The following is a 23340-nucleotide window of genomic DNA, read 5'->3' on the forward strand; positions in this document are numbered from 1 at the left end:
TTACTAAAGCCGATCAGGGATCTGGCTTTCCAACTGGAGTTTACCTCTTTGGCTCATTTGGTGCAAAAGCTAACAACACATGAGCAGCGCCACCCAGAGCTATACCAAGATAAGTTCAAGCGTCAAGTGACATTGATCGACACAGAGGAAGCTGAGGACTCTGTGGATGATCAGGAAGTAGCAGTCATAGAATGGACTCGGGGGGCAAACCCCGTGTCCTGTAAGTGGGTGAAACAAAAAGGGCCCACGAAAGGTTTCGACTTTGACGTGAGCAAAGTTGAACAGACATTCAATCTATTATTGAAAGAAAAACAGTTGAAGTTACCTGAAGGTTACAAGCCTCCTACAGCGCTGGAGCTAAAGGGGAGATCATATTGCAAGTGGCATGACTCTTTCACCCATAGCACAAGCGACTGTAAGGAACTCCGTCGGCAGATCCAATCGGATATTGAGCAAGGCCGATTGATCTTGGGCCAAATCGCCATGAAGGTTGATACCCAGCCCTTCCTGAGTGTGAACATGGTGGAAGGTCATGACCGGTCTGCAAGGCGGCAGTTGGATTTCGCGCTCGGCATTAACATGGCAGGGTTCGCACCATGCCGCCAAACCAAGAATGAAGAGGCTGATCCTTGTGATCAGCCCCAAAATGGAGAAAAGGGATATATCATAGAGGAACAAGTGAGGCGTGTCAGGAATCAGCGGCCGGCTTCTTCTGATCTCCTCAAGAAGTACAAGTACCAGTATCAGCAGCATCTCCGACGTTAATCATAGGAAGAGGAGTATGAGCGCCATACTGGAAAGCATTTGAAGAAGCAGGAAGACACGCGTGATCATTGGCATTGCCTTTTCTTCAGGTATTGTTGGGATTCCGGCATGAGTCGATTGCCTACTACCAAGGATTGCCTGAAGTGCGGACCTGGGAAGCAACATGCAAAGGGGGTCTCGGTTTTCCGCGTTTGGGACCTGTGCCGTCTCAGCAAGAGCAGATTCAACCACCACAAAGGAGGGTGGACTTCGAAGAAGAAGAGGATAAATATCACCGTCCGCGCTGGTGCCCTGATGGACTTAACAGCTCTCAGAAACATAGGGTTTAGCGGTTGCGTAGCCTGGAAGAAGCTGAGGCTAAATATCTTGAGTCACTAAGGAACGTGCATCCGGATTTGGCGGACAAAGTCCATTATGCGTAGAAAAGGGAGTCGCGCCCTCCCAGGAAGGAGTGGCGGCCGAAGTCAACAAGAGCCGATGTGAGGACATCGGCTTATACGCATATGGTGTTTATGCTCCCTGCAGAATTCCACGCTCGAGCCCATGAGGAGTTATCGGTAGCCCAGCTTGACTTGGGGCCGCGGCCGGTAATATTTGAGAAGTCACAAGCAAAGAACTACAAGCATTTGAAGGCTTTATATCTCAAGGATTACATAAACGGCCAGCCCGTCAACAAGATGTTAGTTGACACAGGAGCAGCAGTTAATATAATGTCGTACTCAGTACTTCATTTGTTGGGGCGGTCCACTGGAGATCTGATCAAGACTAATGTCACGCTAAGTGATTTCAATGGGTAGACATCAGAAGCTCAAGGTGTCCTCAGTGTGGATCTGACCGTTGGAAACAAGACTGTCCCGATCTCTTTCTTCACTGTTAACAGCAAGAGCACATACAACGTCCTACTTGGCAGAGATTGGATCCATACTAATTGCTGCATCCCTTCCACAATGCATCAATGTCTAATCCAGTGGAATGGAGATGAGGTAGAGGTGGTTCATGCAGATGACTCGATCGAGATCTCACATGCTGCTATGAGCATTTGGGACGCAGAGGACCAAGAGCCGATCTCAGGGATCAGTTTGGAAGGCTGCGACCGCATTGAAGCTACAAAAAAATAGGGTGAGGCTGGTCTTATCCACTGGCCTTACAGAGTAGATGAGTCACGAAGAATGAGCTGCTCTGACGCATTTGATGAGGCCGATCCCCGCGATCGGCCCCAAAAAATGAAGTGCAAATCTTTGATGTCAAGTGTTGTACATAATCATAGTAGTTACAGGAAAGCCTGCTTTGACAGCCGGCCTTACTCTTGTTGTAAAGTTTCAAAAAGCAATGAAAGACATGAAGCGGCCGATCTCGACGATCGGACAAAATTCTTTTTATTATCTTCTTTGTCCATCTGCAGTGTTGATTTAACAGATGATGGGAAACTAGGATATGGGTTTACCTCGGCTGACGAGTTCGAAGAAGTAGATATTGGTCCTGGGGATAAGCCACGACCAACATTTATCAGCAAAAAGTTACGCCCATGTTTACGAGATCTGATAATAGCTTTGCTAAAGGAATATGTAGATTGTTTCGCCTGGGACTACACGGAGATGCCTGGGTTGGACAGGAGTATAGTCGAGCATCGACTCCCTCTCAAGAATGGATTTTAGCCGTTTCAGCAGCGAGCGCGATAGATGAAGGCTGAGGTCTTGGTTGAAGTTAAGAAGGAAGTGGAGAAAATGCTACAAGCAAGATTTATCAGGCCTTGCAGGTATGCCGAGTGGATTTCAAGTGTTGTACCTGTGCAGAAGAAGGACGGCCGATGGCGAGTCTACGTGGACTTTAGAGACCTCAATAGGGCTACTCCAAAGGATGAATATCCGATGCCTGTTGCAGAGACGTTGATTAACGCGGCTGCCGGTCATAAGATCTTGAGTTTCATGGATGGCAACGCCAGTTATAACCAGATCTTTATAGATCCTGAGGATATAAACAAGACTACATTCAGAGTACCTGGGGCAGTGGGACTGTTCGAATATGTGGTTATGACTTTTGGGTTGAAGAATGCTGGCGTGCCATGAACTACATTTTTCACGACTTGATCGGCAAGCTGGTGGAAATTTATATTGATGATGTCGTGGTGAAGTCTGGTTGGTTGAAGGGCACTTAGAGGACTTACGACAAGTTCTGGAAAGAATTAGAAGGTTCGGGCTTAGAATGAATCCGAAGAAGTGCGCCTTTGGAGTTTCGGCCGGTCAGTTTCTGGGTTTTTTAGTTCATGAAAAAGAAATTGAGATCGGCCTAAAAAGTCAAGAAGCTGTGCGCACCATGTTGCCACCTACTATGAAGAGGGAGCTCCAGCAGCTCATCGGAAAGATCAACTTTGTTAGAAGGTTTATTTCCAATCTCTCCGGGCGGATTGAGCCTTTTATGGAGTTGGTGAAAATCAAAGACAATGGAGAGTTTCGCTGGGGGGCAGAGCAGCAACGGGCATTTGTCAAAACCACCTGTGCTTGTTCCACCCCAACAAGATAAGCCATTTTACGTTTACCTATTGGTAGGTGACACCTCCATTGCTTCAGTAGTAATACAAGTGCATGATGACAAAGAGAGGGTTGTGTTCTACCTCAGCAGAAGGATGCTAGATGCAGAGACATGGTATCCTGATATCGAAAAGTTATGCCTTTGTTTATTCTTTACATGCACCAAGCTTCGTCATATCTTGCTATCAGCCGAGATAATTATCATCTGCAAATCGGATGTCATAAAACACATGCTATCGGCTCCTGTGTTGAAAGGCTGACTTGGAAAATGGATGTTCGCGTTGTCAGAATTCGATATCCGGTACCAACCCGCGAAGGCGGTCAAAGGGCAAGCGTTGGCGGATCTTATTGCAGAAAGGGTTAATACTGACATAGCAGCACTTTCCATACGTGCATGGGCCATGTACTTTGACGGGTCAATTTGCGGAGATGGATGTGGCGTATCCTGCTTGTGTCGCCTCGGGGGGCAACGTATTCTTTTTCAATTAGATTGCCTACCGCTTGCACCAATAACCTTGCAGAATATGAAGCGGTGCGTAAAGGTATGGAGTTGCTTCTCAAGGCCGGAGCTGAAACAATGGAAATTTTCGGGGATTCTAAATTAGTGATCTCTCAGCTCACAGAAGAATACAGATGTGAGAGCGAGTCGCTCTTCCCGTTATGGGTGCAGTGTCAAGAGCTGATGGCCCAATTCAGCTCAAAATTCGGAGGCTAATGATTTGGCACAGATGGCCTCGGGGTATAGGGCTGTAGCAGATAGAACCAATCTTAAGGTACACCTACTGGACCAAGGAAATTGGAGAGCCGATATCTTCAATTATTTGAAGGATTTGGCTCGGGGGCACTCAAGAGGATACGCTACAAAGCTATGAGATATATCCTGATAGGACTGTTGCTCAAATGCCTGGGGCCGATTGAATCCAATCGGCTCTTACATAAAGTCCACGAAGGAACCTGTGGGACTCACCAATCGGCTCACAAGATGAAGTGGCTGATTAGGCGATCAGGGTATTACTGGCCCCCCATGCTTGAAGATTGCTTCAAATATTATAAAGGATGTCAAGCGTGTCAGAGGTTCGGGAAGATTCAGATGGTACAAGCATCAGTGATGAACCCCATTATCAAACCGTGGACATGATCGGCAAAATTAATCCTCCATCCAGCAAAGGCTACCAGTTTATTTTGGCCATCACGGACTACTTTACTAAGTGGGTAGAGTCGGTCCCCATGAAGTCGGTAGCATCCAAAGATGTTATTAATTTTGTCAAGGAACATGTCATTCATAGGTTCGGCATCCCTCAGACCACTATAACAGATGGAGGCTCGGTCTTTATTTCAGAGGAATTCAAGAAATTCGCCGCTGATATGGGCATCAAGCTGATCAGGTCATCTCCATATTATGCCCAAGCAAACGGATAAGCTGAAGCATCCAATCAGAGCCTTATCAAGTTGATCAAGAGAAAGATTGATGAATATCCTAGGCATTGGCACGAGGTCTTATCAGAGGCATTACGAGCATACCGCATCTCTTGCCATGGAGCAATGAAAACTTCTCCTTATCACCTAGTGTATGGACAGGAGGCTGTTTTACCGTGGGAAATTATGGCCGGTTTGAGGCGCGTGGAGTTCCAGAATGACTTAACAGCAGAAGATTATGCTGCTCTAATGAATGATAATGTGGAGCACCTCACGGAGCTTAGGCTTTGGTCACTTGAAAAGATCAAAGAAAATAAGGCCAAAAGTAGCCCGCGCGTACAACAAGAAAGTCAAGCCAAAGGAATTCCGAGTTGGAGATCTAGTTTGGGAAGCGGTGCTACCATTGGGGACTAAAGATGTAGCGTATGGCAAATGGTCTCCAAAATAGCACGAGCCTTACAGGGTTGACCAAGTCCTATCAGGGAACACATATATGCTAGAAGAGTTAGATGGCATCAAGTTCCCAATGGCGGTCAACGGTCAACATCTCAAGAAGTACTTCCTGAGCATGTGGGATGGTGAGCAGTAAAGCCAATGCTACACATCAGGCTGTAAACCGATATGAACAACAGGCCCCAATAAGAGAGAGCCGAGGCTGTGCGGAAGGATATCAGCCGATAGAACCCGATGGCTCATACAGACGGAGCTGGTGATATGTGCCAAGACAGGAACAAGGAAAGGAGGCTGATGCGTGCAGTCTGCCCACACATATAAAAGAAAAAGAGAAGTACTTCGTACCCAACACATTGAGTCGATCGAATAGCCAATGTGTGACCATCGACTTTAGAGTCTCAAAGTACCTAACATATTGAGTCGATCGAATAGCCGATGTGTGACCATCGACTTTAGAGTTTAAAAATATATACATGCAAGTTTGTCTGTTAGAAGTTAGCCTACTGAAGAAACTCATCGATGGCACTAATGGCCTCAAGATGGACATGATCAGCTTTAGCAATCACTGCTTCATCTTCCTTGTCCACTCCTGGCACCACCTGCCTACTCAAAGTGCTCAACTCCGCAAGATCTACCTTCAGTTGAGTGGTCAGGGCTTCTGCTTCCCGTTTGGAGCTGGCAATAAGGTCTTTCTCTTCTTGGATGCACTGCTCGGTTGCCCGGACCCTAGCCTTGAGGTTTTCTAATTCCTTCTCCAGAAGATGAAGCCGTTGAGAATGCATAGATGTATCGGCCTTGGCATCCAGAACCGCCTTCTTCTTGTTAAGTAGCCGGCACCTCTCGGCAATGTTGGCCTTCAAGGGGGCTTGAGAGCGACGGGTCTCAATCCTATGATGAGCCTGTTCCACTCTTGCCCAAAAGAAAAGGAGGTGCCCGGTCGGCCAGAGCTTGATCTAAAGGACTGTAGGAAGTTGAGAGTTGATCTCCTCAAGAATCTGCCTTACTACACTGGAGTCCTGGACCAAGGCGTCAATCGGAGCTGATAGGAGGCCCTTCACGCGGAGAAGTTGACTGGCGATACTGGTCAAATCTGGTTGAGGATCGTTGACTTCTAGTATGGCCGAGCCGACAGATGCAGGATCAAATGCAAGCAACTCCGACAGGTTTAATCCCTGAAAGAAGGCATGAGAGTAGGGGAGCACAGGGAAAAGATGTAAACAGTCTGGTGATAAAACATACCTGTTCTGGAGGAGGGGTAACGACAGCCGATGAAGTAATGGTCGGCTCCTGAGGATGCGCCCTTTTTGGAAGAGGAGCAATGACAGCTGGTGAAGCAATGAACAGCTCTTGGGGACTTACCCTTTTAAAAGGAGGAGCGCAGCCGATGAAGCAGCGATCGGCTCTTGCAGGCGCGCCCCTTTCGGAGGAAGACTGACAGTCGACGAGGTGACAGTCGGCCCCTCCAGAGAGGGACCAACGTCCAACGTAGCGATGACCGGCTCCTGCAGACCTTGAAGGGTGACCGAAGCATCAACCGACGTTGCAGGGCCTTCCGGAGCTTTTGGGGTGGGATCCTGAAGGGTAATCAAGGCGCTGACCGGTGCCAAAGAATCTTCTGGAGCTTCTGGAGCTGGATCCTTTTGGCATGCGGGTTCCTCCCCACTAGAAATGTCCACAATGTCGGACTACAAGAAAGGGAACACCAATCAAGTTAAAATGTACATACTCAGAGGATCAGCTGCAAGAGGGGCGATCCAAACTTGGCTGCAATCGGAGCTTCTTGATTGGTGGAAGACGGCCCAGCTTCCTTCCGAATTTTCCTGACAAGCATCTTCCTCACATTAGTGCGGGCTCGGGGGGCAATAGCGTCAGAAGACCATTTCCACTTGGGGGTCAACTTCACGGTGCTGGGCTGGATCCGCATGATGCCTTTTGAAGGGGGAGGTGCGTTTTTGCCAAAAAGAACCACAGGGGGAACTGGCGTAAGCTGGAAGTTAGAACCATCATCATTCTTAGGCTTCGGGCCATCCTCCTGCTGCAAAAAAGAGCAAATGGAATCAGAAAAGGAATTCAGTGAAACCAAAAGGAAGAACAATGAGCTGACAGTAATACCTCTTCCTCTGGGATTTCATACTCAACATGAATCTGCTGCAACATCAGCCCCAGGGCTTTCCGGAAGACATGGGTCTTCCACATCGACTACCAGTTCTTGAAGTCAATGGCCAAAGAGGTGAATGCGAGGTCGACAGGGATTGGGATGAGAAGGTCTGAAAATAGGTTGTAGCATCGTTGGGTGGTGACGGCGTTAGGCAGGTCGATTTTGTTGGATGTTAAATTATGAAGGAGGAAGTGTGGAGGAACTTGCCCAAGGCCAAACTGCCGGGCTGCTACAACCGACTGATAGAACTCATATCCCGGTTTGATGATCTGGTTGGAAGTACTCATGCCGACCGGGAGGAGGCAAGGGCGAATCATGATAGAATACAGGCGCCGGGTGTCGACATCATCGGCAAAGTCAGCCAACCTGAAGGTGGCCGGGTTCTCAAAAATCTCAGACTCAATGTAGGGGAGGAAGATTGGGTTGTTCAGGTCCCTATAAAAAATCCTAAACCACTGTGTAGCATTTGAGGGATTCAACTTGCCGCCAGGGAGGCTGTACAAAGCCTGGCCGAAGCTGATGCATCGGATCTGCCTCCCACTTTGGTCCGGGAAAGAGTTATTGGCCAAAGAAGGAAAATTTGGGATGAAGTCCGGAAAGTAAAGGTGAGCCCACAATTGGATGAACCACCAGGGACCACCAGTCCTATGTTTTTTCTGGGAAAGAAGGCTTGAAGACATCAGATGAAGGTATCTGTAGATTTCTCCAAGGAATAATTTACCAAGGCCATCAGTGTGACCTTTGGCCAGCTCATAAGCTAGAGGGAGATAATTCCTGGTTGGAGCAAGGGAAGGATCGCAGAATAGGAAGTGCTCTAACCAAAGATTCAAGAAAGCTGTGTATTCCTTCTCTGTCACAGGACCTTTCATTTTTAGGTGCTGATTCAGGTATGCACCCCAGTTTGTGCACTCTATTTTGGAAGACAACTTGAAGGGAACTTCAGATAGCCTGTAGGCAGAGGGGCAAGTTGATGAGATGTCCAGACCAGTGATCATCATCACGTCCAGAAGGGTTGGAGTCATCGGTCCATGGCCAAAGAGGAAACAGTTCAAGGCATCGGACCAAAAGTAGCCGATGGTCTTCAGAAGGTTCTCGTTCTTTTCAAGAGGGGACATAGATAGGGACAGAGCATTGGCTATCCCTACGGACTCTCATGTGGGCTGGTAGGTATTTGCCACTCTGTTATACCAGGTTATCCAGCCCTCGAGAGGATTTGGCCAGGCACGGAGGCTGTCAGTCCAGGAGTCTAGATCTATGTTTTGGCTCACGAATGAAATTCGATTGGCCTCGCAAGAAATCAGATCTACGGGTTTCTCGTAAGAACGAGGCCCGAGATAGAAAGAGTTGGGGGAAGAAAGATGCAGCAAAAGGATATCGAAAGCCTGAAGGGATCCATGAAAACCAAATAATCGGAGAAGGGTCATTTATTGGCGTAGGGAATCTTGTAGTTGCTGCATTAAACTAAGCAGAGGTCGGAGTCTTACCTTCAGACCAAAGATGTTCGCATCGGTGTTCGGAGAATCCGCCATCGGGAACCCTGATGAGGATCGAGGACTTGGGGAACAGATCTAGGGTTGGCGGCACAAGATCGAGTTCGTGTTCTAAGGCTCAGGTGCGAGTCTTGTGGCTAGGGTTTATGAGCAAAGGGTTTTTGGAGAATAACTTGGATTCGGGGAATCTTCGGAGATTTGTTTTCGGTAAGGTTTCGGATTTAAGAGGAAAATGAAATAAATTGAAGAACTGGTTTGGGTCCGGATCGGCATATTTTGAGGAAAGGAACCGATGCGTTGCCATTGGCTCTTAACAGATCGGCTTTTAAATGAGTCGCGGTTGAAAAAGAAAATTTTTATAGGGAGTAAGTACAAAAGGGGAGCCGATTGCTCCTAGAGCCAATCTATCGGCTTAATGCTACAGTCTACCACCAGTACACGCCGGAGGTCTTGTGGCGCTTGGTTGGTGGAGCCGTGCTAACGTCGTTATCACCGCCGCTGCCGTCGACGTCGCTACCGTCATCTCCACTGTTGCTATTGGTGAAGCCGCTATTGTCTTCATCGTCATCATCTTCCGACGATCCGCCAAGGAGGAAGTTTCCTGCTACTGAATCCTCCTCGGTTGAGAAGGAATCAGCTTCTTCCTCCAAGGAAGAGGAGAAGTCCTCTTCCCAGGATGCATCGTCTTCGTCATCTTCCTCTAGCTCATCACCAAGGAGTAGGTGGAGGTCTTCGCCGTCGGTCATGGACTCGTCGTCCTCTGACCACGACTGGAAGTCCCATTCCTCTGCATCCCAATGCAGGGGGCAAGGACTTCGTAGGCGGCTATAGGGTCGTATTCTGGAGTAGGCTCCCGAGTGGAGTCAGACTCGAAAAAGATGGTGGAAGAAGCAGAGGAAGAGGAAGAAGCCATTTTGAGAAGAGGGAAATCGAGTTAGGTATGGTTGCTAATGGCTGAAGAGAGAAGACGATTACAAGAAAGTGACCGGGGATAGGTTTATAAAGACAAAGTGGAAGGTGAATCGTCACCATAGCAGTTTCCAAGGAGCCTGATGCAGAGCAGTCACATCCCCTGGAAGTTGAAGAGGCACGCCTGTACGGATTTCGGAAGTCGAAGAGGTGAGGCGATTAAAAGAAAAATGGTTTCAGAATAATTATTGCCAAAACCAGCAGGGCATGTGTTATTACCATAATTCAGGCAGGACAGAAAGGTGGGCCGAGGAGCAAGATGGGCTCGAATGATAGCCATAGTGGGCTTACGAATCGGACCTTATGCAGGTGTTTGAGGCCAAGGTTGGCAATGTATCTAGATAGGCATGTGTGTTTAAATAGTTTAGATAGAGATAGTTAAGATTTATGTCGTGTTTAGTTAGGATTGGTTAGGGAATGTAAGTCTACGGACTATAAATATGTACCCTGAATAAACAATGAAAGAATCAATCATTCACTAACAACTCTCTGCGCATCGCTACCCCTGTTCTAGGGTTTCTCGGGTAAGTGCCGTGCGGCCCCGATCACACCCTGCGTGATCGGGGCGGTATCGTCCTTTCTTATTTACCTTTCGTGTTTCTCATTTTGAAGCGTTGTTGATGGCGAGTAACACTAGTTATCTTAGTGTTTATAGAGTAGCATCGGCTTTTCCAATGCTTTAGTTGTACATTGCTTGTTACGTGTAAACGTCCGGCTGCCCCTATATTCAATTTCGGGTTTAAGGGCAGCGCTTTGCTCTGTTCATGTTCAGTAGATCCAATCTGTTATAGTTAGTCTTCATCAATCAAGGATTTAGTTTAATATCTGCATGATTAGGCCCTTCAAACGGGTTGAACGTTTCGGCAGTGCGTTTGGTGCTTTATAACAGCTTAGAAAGGGATTGTTCCGGGAATCAGCTTTTGGTTGGTTTTTAGGCCCCTATTTATGTTGTTGTTTCATTGCCTTCCATATCTGTTAGGCTCAATTACGCGTAGGATGTTCCGATTACGCAGTGAAAGCTTTAACCGTCGTAGATTGGATTAGCTTAATATTTATAGAGCAATATTTATATTACCATTGGATATATTTGCTTTATTTATAAATCTGATCCGGTATTGAACACAATCGGCTCTTTACAGCCGATACTGAGACCACCCGATGAGCCGATCACGGCTCGGACTAATGTTTATACGTGTCTATGCATGCAGGAAACTAACATATAACACCTTCCTAATCAGGTACAAGGTTAGGTGGCACGCCTAGCAACGTAGAAGGCAGGATGTGTGCCGGATCTCGAGCCGTTGACCAAGGTACCGGGGCCCACCAGCAGTCCCGGGAGCCTCCCGGCTCCTCGTGTTGCCTGTCGCTGCTCGCCGGCGGGTTTCGACCGACAATAGCGACACATGCTCTTCGAGTGCATCAGCCTCCGCAAGTCACTCCATGCACCACCCCTCCCTCAAGCAGGAAAGTGAAAGGACCAGGAGGGCGATGATGAGGGTGACAAGTCGAGGGCACAAGGCTTCCAGGATCTGAAGAACGTCGTCAACGTCATCTTCGGCGGAGACGGCGGATTCCCCTCCATTCGTGCGTAGAAGTTGACCCTGCGCGAAATCCTCTCTGTAGAGCTGGCCTTGCAAAAGCCTCTGAGATATAGTGAGGTCCCGATCTCCTTCTCCCGGGATGATCAATGGACCAGCTTCTCCGAGCCAGAAAAATTTCCGCTCATTCTAGATCCTATCGTGGCGGACTCACAGCTAACCCGAGTACTCATCGATGGCGGGAGCAGCCTCAACCTGCTTTTCATGAGTACTTTGAAGAAGATGGGCCTGGACATCTCAAAGATGCTCACCTCTAGCCGAGCTCTTTTCTACGGCATCATTCCAGGTAACGCGGCTACACCACTCGGGTCAGTGGTCCTGCCAGTCACCTTTGAGATGAAAGATAACTACCGCACCGAGTACATCAAATTCGAGGTGGCGGACTTCGACTCGTCATATCATGCCATCCTTGGCAGACCGGCACTAGCCAAGTTCATGGCCATGCCCCACTATGTCTACCTACTACTTAAAATGCTAGGCAAGATAGGCGTACTCATAATCCACGATGACCTGAAGAAGTCGTACGACTGCGACCAGGAAGCGATCGAGTACGCCACGACATCACACGTGCCAGAGCCGTCTGCTGAAGTACTCATGGCCATGCAGAAGCTGACCGACTCAAAGATGGAGATCTCCAACCAGCGGCCTAGCCAGTCGAGGGTTAAACTCAACCCGAGTGACGTTGGCATCAAGGCCATCCAGCTGCAAGAAGGCGACCCGTCCAAGACTGCTTTGATCTGGGGCAGCTTAGATGACAAATAGGAAAGCGCACTCATCAGTTTCCTTAGGGCTAATTGAGACATATTCGCGTGGAAACCAGCGGATGTGCCAAGGGTGCGCAAGGAGTTGATTGAGCATTGCCTAAAAGTTGACCCTAAAGCCACTCTGAAAAAGCAACGACTACGACGCTTCGCCCCCGACAAGAGGGAGGATATCAAGAAAGAGCTAGCAAAACTACTCGTGGCCGGTTTTATTTAAGAAGTGTACCACCCAAAGTGGTTAACTAATGTTGTACTAGTCTTGAAAAAAATAATAATGAATGGAGGATGTGTGTGGATTATAGTGATCTCAATAAAAATTGCCCAAAGGACCCCTTCGCGCTCCCACGCATCGACCAAGTTATCGACTCTATGGTTGGCTGCGTCTTTCTCCTTCCTTGACTGCTACTCAAGCTAAAATCAGATAGCTCTCAAGGAAGAAGATCATATCAAAATGGCGTTCATCACCCCTTTTGGAGCATACGCATACACTACAATGTCATGCGGGTTGAAGAACACAGGAGCCACCTATTAACGGGCCATCGAACTGTGCCTTGCGGACTAGCTACATCGCAACGTTGAAGCTCACATGGATGACTTGGTCATCAAGACTGGATCCCACGTTGAGTTCATCACTGATCTCGAGGAAACATTCAACACCTTGCGGAAGTTTCGATGGAAGCTTAACCCGACGAAGTGCGTCTTTGGTGTGCCACAAGGAAAACTACTCGGGGTTCATTGTTAGTCACCGAGGAATTGATGCAAACCTGGATATGATCACCGCCATCACAGCCATGGATGCTCCACGGACGATCAAGGATGTCTAGAAGCTCACACGTTGCATGGCAGCCTTGAACAGATTCATCTCCCGACTTCGAGAACGGGGACTACCCTTCTTCAAATTGCTCAAGCGCCACGACAAGTTCCAGTGGACCGAGGAGGCAAAGCAGGCGTTGCATGATCTCAAGCACCATTTGCAGTCGCCCCCTATCCTGACGGCTCCCCAACCAGGCGAAAACCTGCTAATCTACACCAGCGCGACTACTCACGTCGTCAGTACGGCAATCATGGTGGAACACCAGGAGGATGGCCACGCCTTTGGGGTGCAGTGACCAATCTACTTTATCAGCAAAGTCCTTTCTGAATCCAAGGTTCGTTACCCGATAATTCAGAAACTACTTTACCGTATACTCATCACCTCCAGGAAACTTCGCTATTATTTCGACGCATACAACATCTTGGTGGTCTCCGACTTCCCATTGGCTGATATTCAACACAATCGGGATGCCACCGGGTGCATCTCCAAATGGGCAGTGGAGCTGGAAGTGTCAGACCCGGGGCTACGGGGCTGTGTACATAACGTAGTTTAAACAGGATTAAGAGATAAAGCCTGTCTTATCTCTTATTTATGTTGTTTTCTACTCGTTTGAGTAGGAGATAAAGCTAGTCGGTACAGAAGGAATCTACTTGAGTTGTATTCGGTTACAATTCCCAGGCTAGTGTTGGTTAGGATACATGTAATCCTATCCTTCCAGATATATAAGGGGGGCAGACACCCACTCAAAACAGATCATTCTACACCCAAGGCAATACAAACCACCATACAGGACGTAGGGCATTACACGCCTCGTGGCCCGAACCTGTCTATATCTTGTGTTCCTTGCACCTTCGAGTTCCTGATCTCGGCGTCTCCTCACCTAAACTTATCACCTTGCGCGCTAGGTAGGGGAGCGCGTCGAAGATCCACCGACGAGCTCGATGGCATCTTTCCAGTTCACCAGGTCAGTACCCTCTCAGGGCACGACATTTGTTTTTGGCTCGTGGGTCTATGTCGCAGATGGTGCGGGTAGTTTCCATCGATTCCTCGTCAACACGAAGCCGAAAACTCCTGCGGTGGGTCCTCACAGCGACCTCGACAAGTTCGTTGATGATCTCGAGGACTTGTCAATTCTTGCATCCACTACAAGGACCGAGGAGGAGTCTGCTTCCAGCGCGACTTTGTCCGGCGCTGCAACAACTTTCCTTAGGTTGGACTCGTTCCAATCTAAGGACTCGCGTAGCCGATCACGACTCGGTCTATGCAATTTGGCCACTGATCTCCAGGAGGCCGACATCTTCGAGTCCCTTTCCACATTGGAGAAGGACTTGGATTCTCTGCTCCAACTTGGAAAGCCCGGAGCCACCGCACGTTGGCGGGGTTCGGGTTGTTTTGGTACCAACTTTCTGATGATCACCTCCACTCCAGAGGGGCGTTTCGTGCATTGGAAGGGCATGAAACTCTCTGATCTACTCGAGGCTGAGGATCAACTTGTGGCCCACCTCGAGCCTTTATCTTTTCAGGAGGGCAGGCCGTTAGCTACCGTGGCGGAGGAGTCGACCGAGCTAGTCGACATGAGCTCTGAGGATCTCATCTCACGCCAGGTGCTGATGGCGGAAGAAGGCGAGGACGATGGCGACTTGCCCATCGTCGAATTTGATGTGGTATCCAAAGATGAAGCCACAGCCAACGCCGGCGACGAAAATGATGCCGATCGTGAGGCACGGAGGACCAGGAACAGAGCTCGCGCAGCCCGCGAAAGGGGGGTCAACGAGCGCATGCGATCCATGCTTCACGAGCTTGACGCCGAATTCGCTGCCGTAAGCGAGCGGGGTTTCAGGACTCCGGTGGCCAACATCGCCTAGGTTACGGCTATACTCGAGCGCAGTAACGATCCAAATGTGCGACAAGCACTTCATTACGCACAGAGGACTTGGATCCAGCTGGTTCAGCAAAACCCAGCGTCTACCGTCAGGGAGGAGCACGTGGGCGAGAGCTGAAGCCAGGCTCACAGTCGAACGGCAGGCGGCCATCCTCGACCTCAGCGTAGCAACAACGATAACGCTCGCAGGAGTCAGGCCCCTGGCGAGAGGCAGCAGCCACCTCCAGGGGGTATCCCGCGACAGGCCAATCACCGGCATCCTCCAGAAGTCCTGTGCCAGCGAATCAATGAAGGACGCGATGTGCACTCCGTGATCGATTCCAGGCGCAAAGAGTGTGAAGTAGTCGAGATAGAGGGCACTGACTGCAGCGACCATTTTTCAGCTTTCTCCGCACGGTTTAGCAGTTACAAGTACCCTGAGGGCTTCAAGCCGATCGGCATCACCAAGTACGATGGCAAGCAAGCTCCTCAGCAATGGCTACGTCGCTACTCCACCGCTATTGAAGTCGCAGGGGGCTCCAACATCACCAAGGTCGTCTACTTCCCGATGGCTTTGGACCCCGCGCTGCTCACGTGGTTGGGGAGCCTCAGCAACAACTCGATCGACTCCTGGGAGCGGCTCAAGAAGGTCTTCATCGACAACTTCCAGGGGGCGATCACCCGCGCAGGTACTCGTCACGATCTTGCTCAATACAAACAGGAATGTAACGAGCTCTAACGGTCCTATACACGTCATTTCTTCGATGTTCGCGCTACCATTGCGAACATCTCGGAGGAAGACATCATCGACTGCTTCTACAACGGCATCACCGACCCAGGCATCTACAAAGACTTCAGGCGGAACAGGCCGAAAACTGTTGCGGGGCTTCATGACATGATGCACGATTGGTCCGAGCAGGAAGAGAAGATGAGAGAGCGGTTCCCGAGGCGCAATAATAGCAACCTGAGGCGTCCAAATGACAACCGCAACGACAAAAACTAGTGGGACTATTGGGGTCCATCCCGAAAACGAAAGCCAGATGATCTCATCGCGGCTATGGATTGTCCCTCACGAGGCAAGAAGTCCACGACGTAGGAAGAATTCGAGAAGCTCCTGCAGAAGAAATGCCCATGGCATCCAGGTGCCAATCATGCAGCAATTGATTGCTACCACCTCCGGAGGATATTCAGCAATCCCGGTGGTGGCAAGAAGAACAAGAAGCCAGTGGACAAAGAACCCGAAGACGACGACCAAGAGGACCAAGCACACAACGCAAAGTTCCAGGATGCTTCAAAGACCGTCAACGTCATCTTCGGGGGAGATGGTGACTTCGGCTCCAGGCGGGACCAGAAACTGCTTCTCCGGGAGATCATGTCCATCGAGCTGGTGGTACTACGACCACTCCGTTGGTCGGAGGTCCCCATCTCGTTCTCCCGTGACGACCAGTGGACAAACTTCTCAGAGCCCGGTAAGTTTCCCCTGGTCTTGGATCCAGTGGTGGCAGAAGTAAGGCTCACCAAGGTGCTCATCGATGGTGGGAGTGGTCTCAACCTCATCTTCACCAGCACTTTGAGAAAGATGGGTCTGGACTTCACAAACATGCTGGTTCCAAGCAAGTCCCCTTTCTACGGCATTGTCCAAGGTAACGCGCGCACCCACTTGGCACGGTGGTTCTTCCAGTCACCTTCGGCACGAGGGAGAACTACCGCACCGAGTTCATTAAATTCAAAGTTGTTAACTTCGAATCTTCCTATCATGCTATACTGGGCCGTCCGGCACTCGCCAAATTCATGGCAGTCCGCATTATGTTTATTTGCTTCTCAAGATGCCAGGACAAAGTGGAGTACTCACTCTCCGAGGCGACTTGAAGAAGTCATATGATTGCAACCAGGAGGCGATCCAGTATGCTTCAACTACGCGTGTGCCAGATGCTTCAGGGGAAGTACTCGCGGCCGCGCAGCAGCTCTCCCAGGCCGAGCTGGAGATCCCTTCGAGAAAGGCCAACAAGTCGAGCATCCAGTCAATCGGCGACGTGGACCTCAAGTCGATCCAGCTCCAGGAGGGTGACTCATCCAAGACCGCCGTTATTGGCGCGGGCTTAGATGAGAAATAGGAACTCGCGCTCGTCAGTTTCCTTCAGGCTAACCGAGATATATTCAGGTGGAAACCAGCGGATATGCCAGGGGTGCCCAGGGAACTGATGGAGCATAGTCTGAATGTACACCCACAGGCTGTGCCCAAAAAGCAACGCCTTCGAAGATTTGCTCACGACAAGTGTGAGGCGATTAAACAGGAAATAGCTAAACTCCTCGCGGCTGGCTTCATTAAAGAATTAATCCATCCAGAGTGGGTAGCTCATCCCATCCTTGTATGGAAAAAGAATAATGAATGAAGAATGTGCGTTGATTACACCGATCTCAACAAGCATTGCCCAAAGGATCACTTCGGGCAGCCACGCATCAATGAAGTCGTCGACTCGACGGCGGGTTGTATACTCCTCTGCCTCCTTGATTGCTATTTAGGATATCACCAGATTGCGCTCAAGGAGGAAGATCAAATCAAAACCGTGTTCATCAGCCCGTTCGGGACATATGCTTACAAGACTACGTCCTTCGGGTTGAAAAACACAGGAGCGACCTATCAGTGCGCGATCCAGATGTGCTTTGCTGATCAGCTGCATCGGAACGTCGAAGCCTACGTGGATGATGTGGTCATCAAGACCAGGAATCCCGACGACCTGATTGCAGACTTGGAAGAGGCGTTCAGCAGCCTACGCAGGTTTCAGTGGAAGCTCAACCCAACTAAGTGCGTTTTTGGAGTGCCATCAGGGAAATTGCTCGGGTTCATCGTCAGCAACCGGGGAATTGAAGCCAGTCCTATGAAGATTACGGCCATCACTGATATGGGGGCTCCGGCCACAATCAAAGATGTGCAGAAGTTAACAGGATGTATGGCGGTCTTGAACAGGTTCATCTCCCGGCTCGAGGAGAGAGGTCTACCCTTCTTCAAACTCCTGAAATGCCAAGACAAGTTCTAGTGGACGGAGGAGGCCGAGCAAGCCTTGCAAGATCTGAAACATCACCTTCAGTCTCCTCCGGTCCTCACAGCACCACTGCCGGGAGAGGATCTACTACTCTACATTGCGACGACAACTCATGTTGTCAGTAGTGCCATTGTAGTCAAGCGCAGCGAGGAGGGCCATGCATTTGGAGTGCAGAGGCTCGTGTACTTCATTAGCGAGATACTCTCTGAATCCAAGGTACGATACCCGGCAGTTCAGAAACTCTTATATACAATTCTGATTACATCGAGAAAGTTATGCCATTATTTCGACGAGTACAAGATCACTGTGATTATGGATTTTCCATTGGTGGATATTCTCCATAATCAAGATGCCACGGGGCATATATCAAAGTGGGCAGTGGAACTGGGGGCTTTGTCAATCGACTTCAAGCCACGCACTGCAATCAAGTCTCAAGCCCTAGGCGATTTTATGGCTGAGTGGAGAGAGAATCAAATTCCAACTCCAATCGACAAGCCAGAGCACGGACTATGTACTTCGATGGGTCTCTTAAGCTCGACGGCGGTGGCGTCGAAGTTTTATTTATTTCTCCACGGGGCGAACAGCTGAAGTATGTCCTCCAGATCCTTTGGAAGGTATCCAATAATGAAGCCGAGTATGAAGCCTTGCTTCACGGTCTACGTTTGGCGATATCACTAGGCATCAAGCAACTACTTGTATATGGCGATTCTCTTCTTGTGGTTCAGCAAGTCAATAAAGAGTGGGACTACAACAAGGAGATGATGGACGCTTATGTACAAGAAGTACGCAAGCTGGAAAACAAGTTTTCCGACCTGGAAGTTCATCATGTGATACAGGAGCATAATGTTGGTGCAGATGTATAATCCAAGCTAGAATCCACCCGAGCACAAGTTGCAGCAGGAGTTTTCGTCCAGGAGCTGAAATAGCCATCCATCAAGCCCTCACCTCAGGTAACCACAGATGCTGGCCTTCAACAGCCTGATCGGGAGGTTATGTTGCTTGGAGAGGACTGGAGAGAGGCCTTTATCGACTTCATCCGGGATCAGAGACTACCAGCGGGGATGGACGCCAGGAGCGCAGAAGCGACGCGCGTCATGCGCAGAAGCAAGGGTTTTGTCCTAGTCGACGGCAAGCTCTATAGGCGCAGCGCTCGGTCAGGTGTTCTCATGAAGTGCGTCACAAAGGAAGATGGCTATGACATACTGCGGGAGATCCACGAAGGTGTCTGCGGCAACCACGCGGCTTCAAGAACACTGGTGGGGAAAGCATATAGAGCCGGTTTCTGGTGGCCCACTGCAGTGTCCGATGCTGAGGACCTTGTGCGGAGATGCCAAAACTGCTAATTCTTTGGCAAGCAATCTCACATCCCAGCTCACAGCCTCATCACCACACTACCTTACTAGCCGTTTGCTTGCTGGAGCCTCGATATGATTGGGCCCTTCACAATAGCGCCAGGCGGTTTCACCCATGTATTGGTGGCTATCGACAAGTTTACCAAGTGGATCGAGTACAAGCTGATAGCCAAGCTCACACCAGATCGAGTTGTTGATTTCATCTCTGATATCCTGCATCACTTCGGCTTCCCGAATACCATCATCACGGACCTGGGATCAAACTTCACGGCCAGCAAGTTCTGGGAGTTCTGTGAAAATGCGTGCATCAAGGTCAAATATGTCTCTGTTGCACACCCAAGGGCCAATGGTCAAGTCGAGAGGGTGAACGGCATGATAATTGAGGGCCTCAAGAAAAGACTTTGTGATGAAAACAACAAGAAAGGAGGAAAGTGGATACATGAGTTGCCACATGTCATCTGGGGGCTCAGGACTCAGCCGTCCAAAGCCATAGAACAAACACCGTTCTTCCTCGTCTACGGCTCTGAAGCTATCTTACCGGCCGACATCATGTGGAAATCCCCAAGGGTTGAAATGTACAATGAAGGCGAGGTGGACGAAGCAAGGCAGTTGGAGCTCAACTCTGTCGAAGAGGCACACTGCACCACTCTTGTCCAGTCAGCTAGATACTTGCAGGGGATTCGGCGATATCACGATCGCAACATGAGGGAACGGTCATTCAGTATAGGTGATCTGGTCCTATGCCGCATCCAAGACGAGTCCGGCTTACACAAGCTCAACTCAAGGTGGGAAGGTCCGTTCGTCATCAAGCCGGTTACAAGACTGGGGTCGTATCGACTACAATACCCCGAGGGCCAAGATGTCCCGAATTCTTGGAACATTCAGAACCTGTGCAAGTTCTACCCATGAGGAAGCGTGCGGGGATAGTTGTTCTCCGCACGCCCAGGCGGCCTTTTTCTTCCGAGTCAATTTGGAGGCTACGTGTCACAAAATTCGGAATGTAAATTTTTCTATTAACAGACGGAGGCTATGGCCACGTTCATGATATATACAAATCGACTTCTTGTCATGAGTTCCAACGGAGGCTACGGCCACGTTCATGTTTTATCGACTTCTTATTATAAGTTTTGACGGAGGCTACGGCTTGGTTCATGCTTTATATGAATCGACTTTCGCCATGACCTTCGATGGTCGTTCGCAATGATGATCGCGTTTTTCCCAACAAATTTGATCCGTTCGATTGGTTTATACCTAACTTAATGGATAGGCTCGCATGATGAGCAATTTTGACTACGCCCAGAGTCGTTGCACTTGGGGTAGTTTCGATTTTTCTTGCCATAAGCACAGCAGTTTTGTGATGATGCTCGCGTTCTTTCCTAACTGGCTAGACCTGTTCGATCGGGTTATGTCTAACTTATTGGTTGAGTTCCTACTCGGAGCTACTATAACTACTTCCAGGGTCGCTGCACCTGGGGCAGTATCCACTACTTAGCCTTTAAATTTGGATGACAATTCAGAAGTCATAAGGCACATACAAATGGAGACGTCAAAGACAAATATATACAAGGACAAGAGTACTTGTTTTTACATCTTAATCCTGTAGTACAATTTTTACTATCTGTTCTGCTACAGGTTGAGCTTCTTGGAAATACTCGTTGAATTGTTCTTCAGTACACTCCGCAGCCACTCCATGCACAAATGTTCCTAGTCGAGCTTCCGGCCAAAAGGATTTTACAAAGGCAAGAGCGTGGCTGACACAAGCGGCCGGGGCTTCTGTGAGGAAATTGACGACCTTCTGCGGCGCTTTGAGAAGTCGCTCCAGCAAGGGCCGCTCGCCTGCCTTACCGTCTTCCTGTGGGTTCACCATGTCCACAAGTTTCTAGGTGGCTCCCCTAAGGTCCTCCAGCTCCTTTTGCCGCTGCTCCTTCTCTTCGCCCAGTGTCTTGATCTGCTGAAGGCAGCCGACGAACTGTTGTTCGGTGTCGACGATGACCTTCTACAGCCTCTCAACGTCATCTGTGCGGTGATAGAGCATATTCTTCGCGTCAGTAAGCAGCTCTTCTTTATATGTTAAGATTTTCCTAAGCTCTGTGGTGAAGATATTTTCAGAATCCAAGATAAATTGTTGGAAGTACTCGAGGGAAGTAAGGGCTTGCCTTGGTGCGCCTTCTTTAGTTCCTTGAGTTGTTCCTCGAGTTTACGCAGATTGTTCTTGAGGAGCCACGTCTCTTGAGTCCGCTCTTGCTTCAGCTTGTCAAGTTCTCTCTGAAAATAGCCGTTCTTCGTCTGCTCTTTGGATATGCGTTTTTCCTTGGCAGCGAGCTCCTGGTGGCCACTCATGACTGCTTTCAGTTTCTCGGTCTTCTTTTGTGAGTGCTTGATCACATTCTGCATAAGGGGAAGATTAAGACAAGCAACTCGACAACGTATACTGGCAGAAGAGTAATCATATCTTACCAGGGTAAAATTGTACAACTCTTTGGAGAACTTCTTGAAGGTTTATATGTTGTCGTCCGTCAGCATTAGATCATCCACCAGATCTATGGTGATGATGTTCTGGTATCCATGTCCAGCCATCAGCAGGTCTCCAGGGCTCCTTGAGGTCCCTGCGGCTTCTTCGGAAGGTGGTTGCTGGGCACCTGCGAGTCAAGATGCATTCTGTACATAATGTCTGTGGTCTAATCAGCTAGCCGTGGGCAGTCAGACACTTACCTGTGCCATTGGCAGGAGCAGCTTCAGGGGCCTCAACTTGTTCCTCACCACCAGCTCTGGCTTCGGCTTGCTGGGGCTCGGGGGGTGGCAGGTCGGGCAGTGTTATGTCCATCTCGGGGGCGGGCTCCTTGGGCGTGGGCCCCTCTAGGGCTGGTGGCACTGGGGCTGGAGTAGCCGACACAGGCTTTGGTTTAAATCCCCTGGCAGTCATAGACCTAATGAAGCAGAATGTTATTATTCCACAAGTTGAAAAGAACGGGACATCCATTATGCAATAAGGATCTACACTTACAGTGATGATTTCTTCATGACAGCTTTCTTTACTCTTAAGGTCCGCGGTATCTCCTCCACGGTGCTCGTGGCCGGCGGCGGGTTCACACCAGCTGGTTGCACGGTGCCCGCCACAGTGATGGTCACCATCTCTGCTGGAGTAGTCGACGGGTCCGTTCCAGCAGTTTCTGTAGCATCATCTGCTAGAACATCATCCCCGGCAGCGAAATCAGCCTCAGCCACTTCTTGGTGCTTGGGGTCGGGTGGAGAAGCTGAAGGACTGCACAAAAACAGTGTTAGCGTGCAACAATTCGATATTTGACAACTCAACAGGGCAGCAATTTCATACCTGGAGGATTCGACTACATGCGCTTTCCGTTTGCGCACTACCCGACGACCCCGAGGGACCAAGGGCAGAGTTTCGGTCAACTCCACGGCCGGGCCGGGGGAGTTGTTCCTTCTTGCCTTCCCTTCAATTTCCCTTTCTGCCAGGGGGCTCTCGCTTTCGGCTGTTTCTTCGCTTGGTTGGGCTTTGGACGCTCGAGCCCTTTTTGCTTCTGCCGCGGTGCTGGGAAGAAGGTGGTCCGATCGGGGGATGTTGGGTTGTGAGGGATAGCTCCAGTACAATTCTATGAGTCTCTACAGAAGATTTTCAGTTAGCAGTGGCAGAACAGCTGAATTTGTTCTCAAAAAGTAGTCGAATACTTACCGGTTTTGGAGGATTCCGTGCAGAAAACAATCCTGGGATGTAGGGGATGGCGTTCACGTCTATCAGCACTCGCTTGACTCGGATGAGTGCGGCTTCGTCCGTCAGTTCCTCTACGCACATTCCAGATGGATCTTCAGCACCCATGTACTCGAAGCCAAGTGTATGGTATTGTTGGATTGGTTGGACTCAGCGTTTGAAGAAGGACAGCATTACGGATGTGCCGGTCACCCCTATTTTCTTGTGAGCTGCTATGGTGTCTAGCAATTTGTCGACTTGATCCATGTCCCCCCTGGGAAGTTCAGGATTCCATTCTGGTCTCACAACAGGTGGTTTATTTGACCTTTCTAGGAGTTGGGGGGCATGATTTTCGATGTGGAACCAATAATTTTTTCACCCGGGAATGTTGGAGGGGAATTTGTATGAAAGGTACCTATCACCGG

The 23340-nt window shown here is 49.4% G+C and overlaps 1 protein-coding gene across 1 annotated transcript; it reads left to right on the plus strand.

Annotated features, from left to right (window-relative positions):
* The first annotated feature begins 11599 nt into the window (after positions 1–11599).
* LOC112892558 lies at positions 11600–20868 on the plus strand. Its single transcript, XM_025959696.1, has 2 exons — positions 11600–12037; positions 20842–20868. Exons 1-2 carry the CDS (start codon positions 11600–11602, stop codon positions 20866–20868), a joined length of 465 nt encoding a protein of 154 aa, XP_025815481.1.
* Positions 20869–23340: the final 2472 nt, after the last annotated feature.

The sequence above is a fragment of the Panicum hallii genome, chromosome 5, assembly GCF_002211085.1.
Source record: "Panicum hallii strain FIL2 chromosome 5, PHallii_v3.1, whole genome shotgun sequence".
NCBI classification, from domain to species: domain Eukaryota; kingdom Viridiplantae; phylum Streptophyta; class Magnoliopsida; order Poales; family Poaceae; genus Panicum; species Panicum hallii.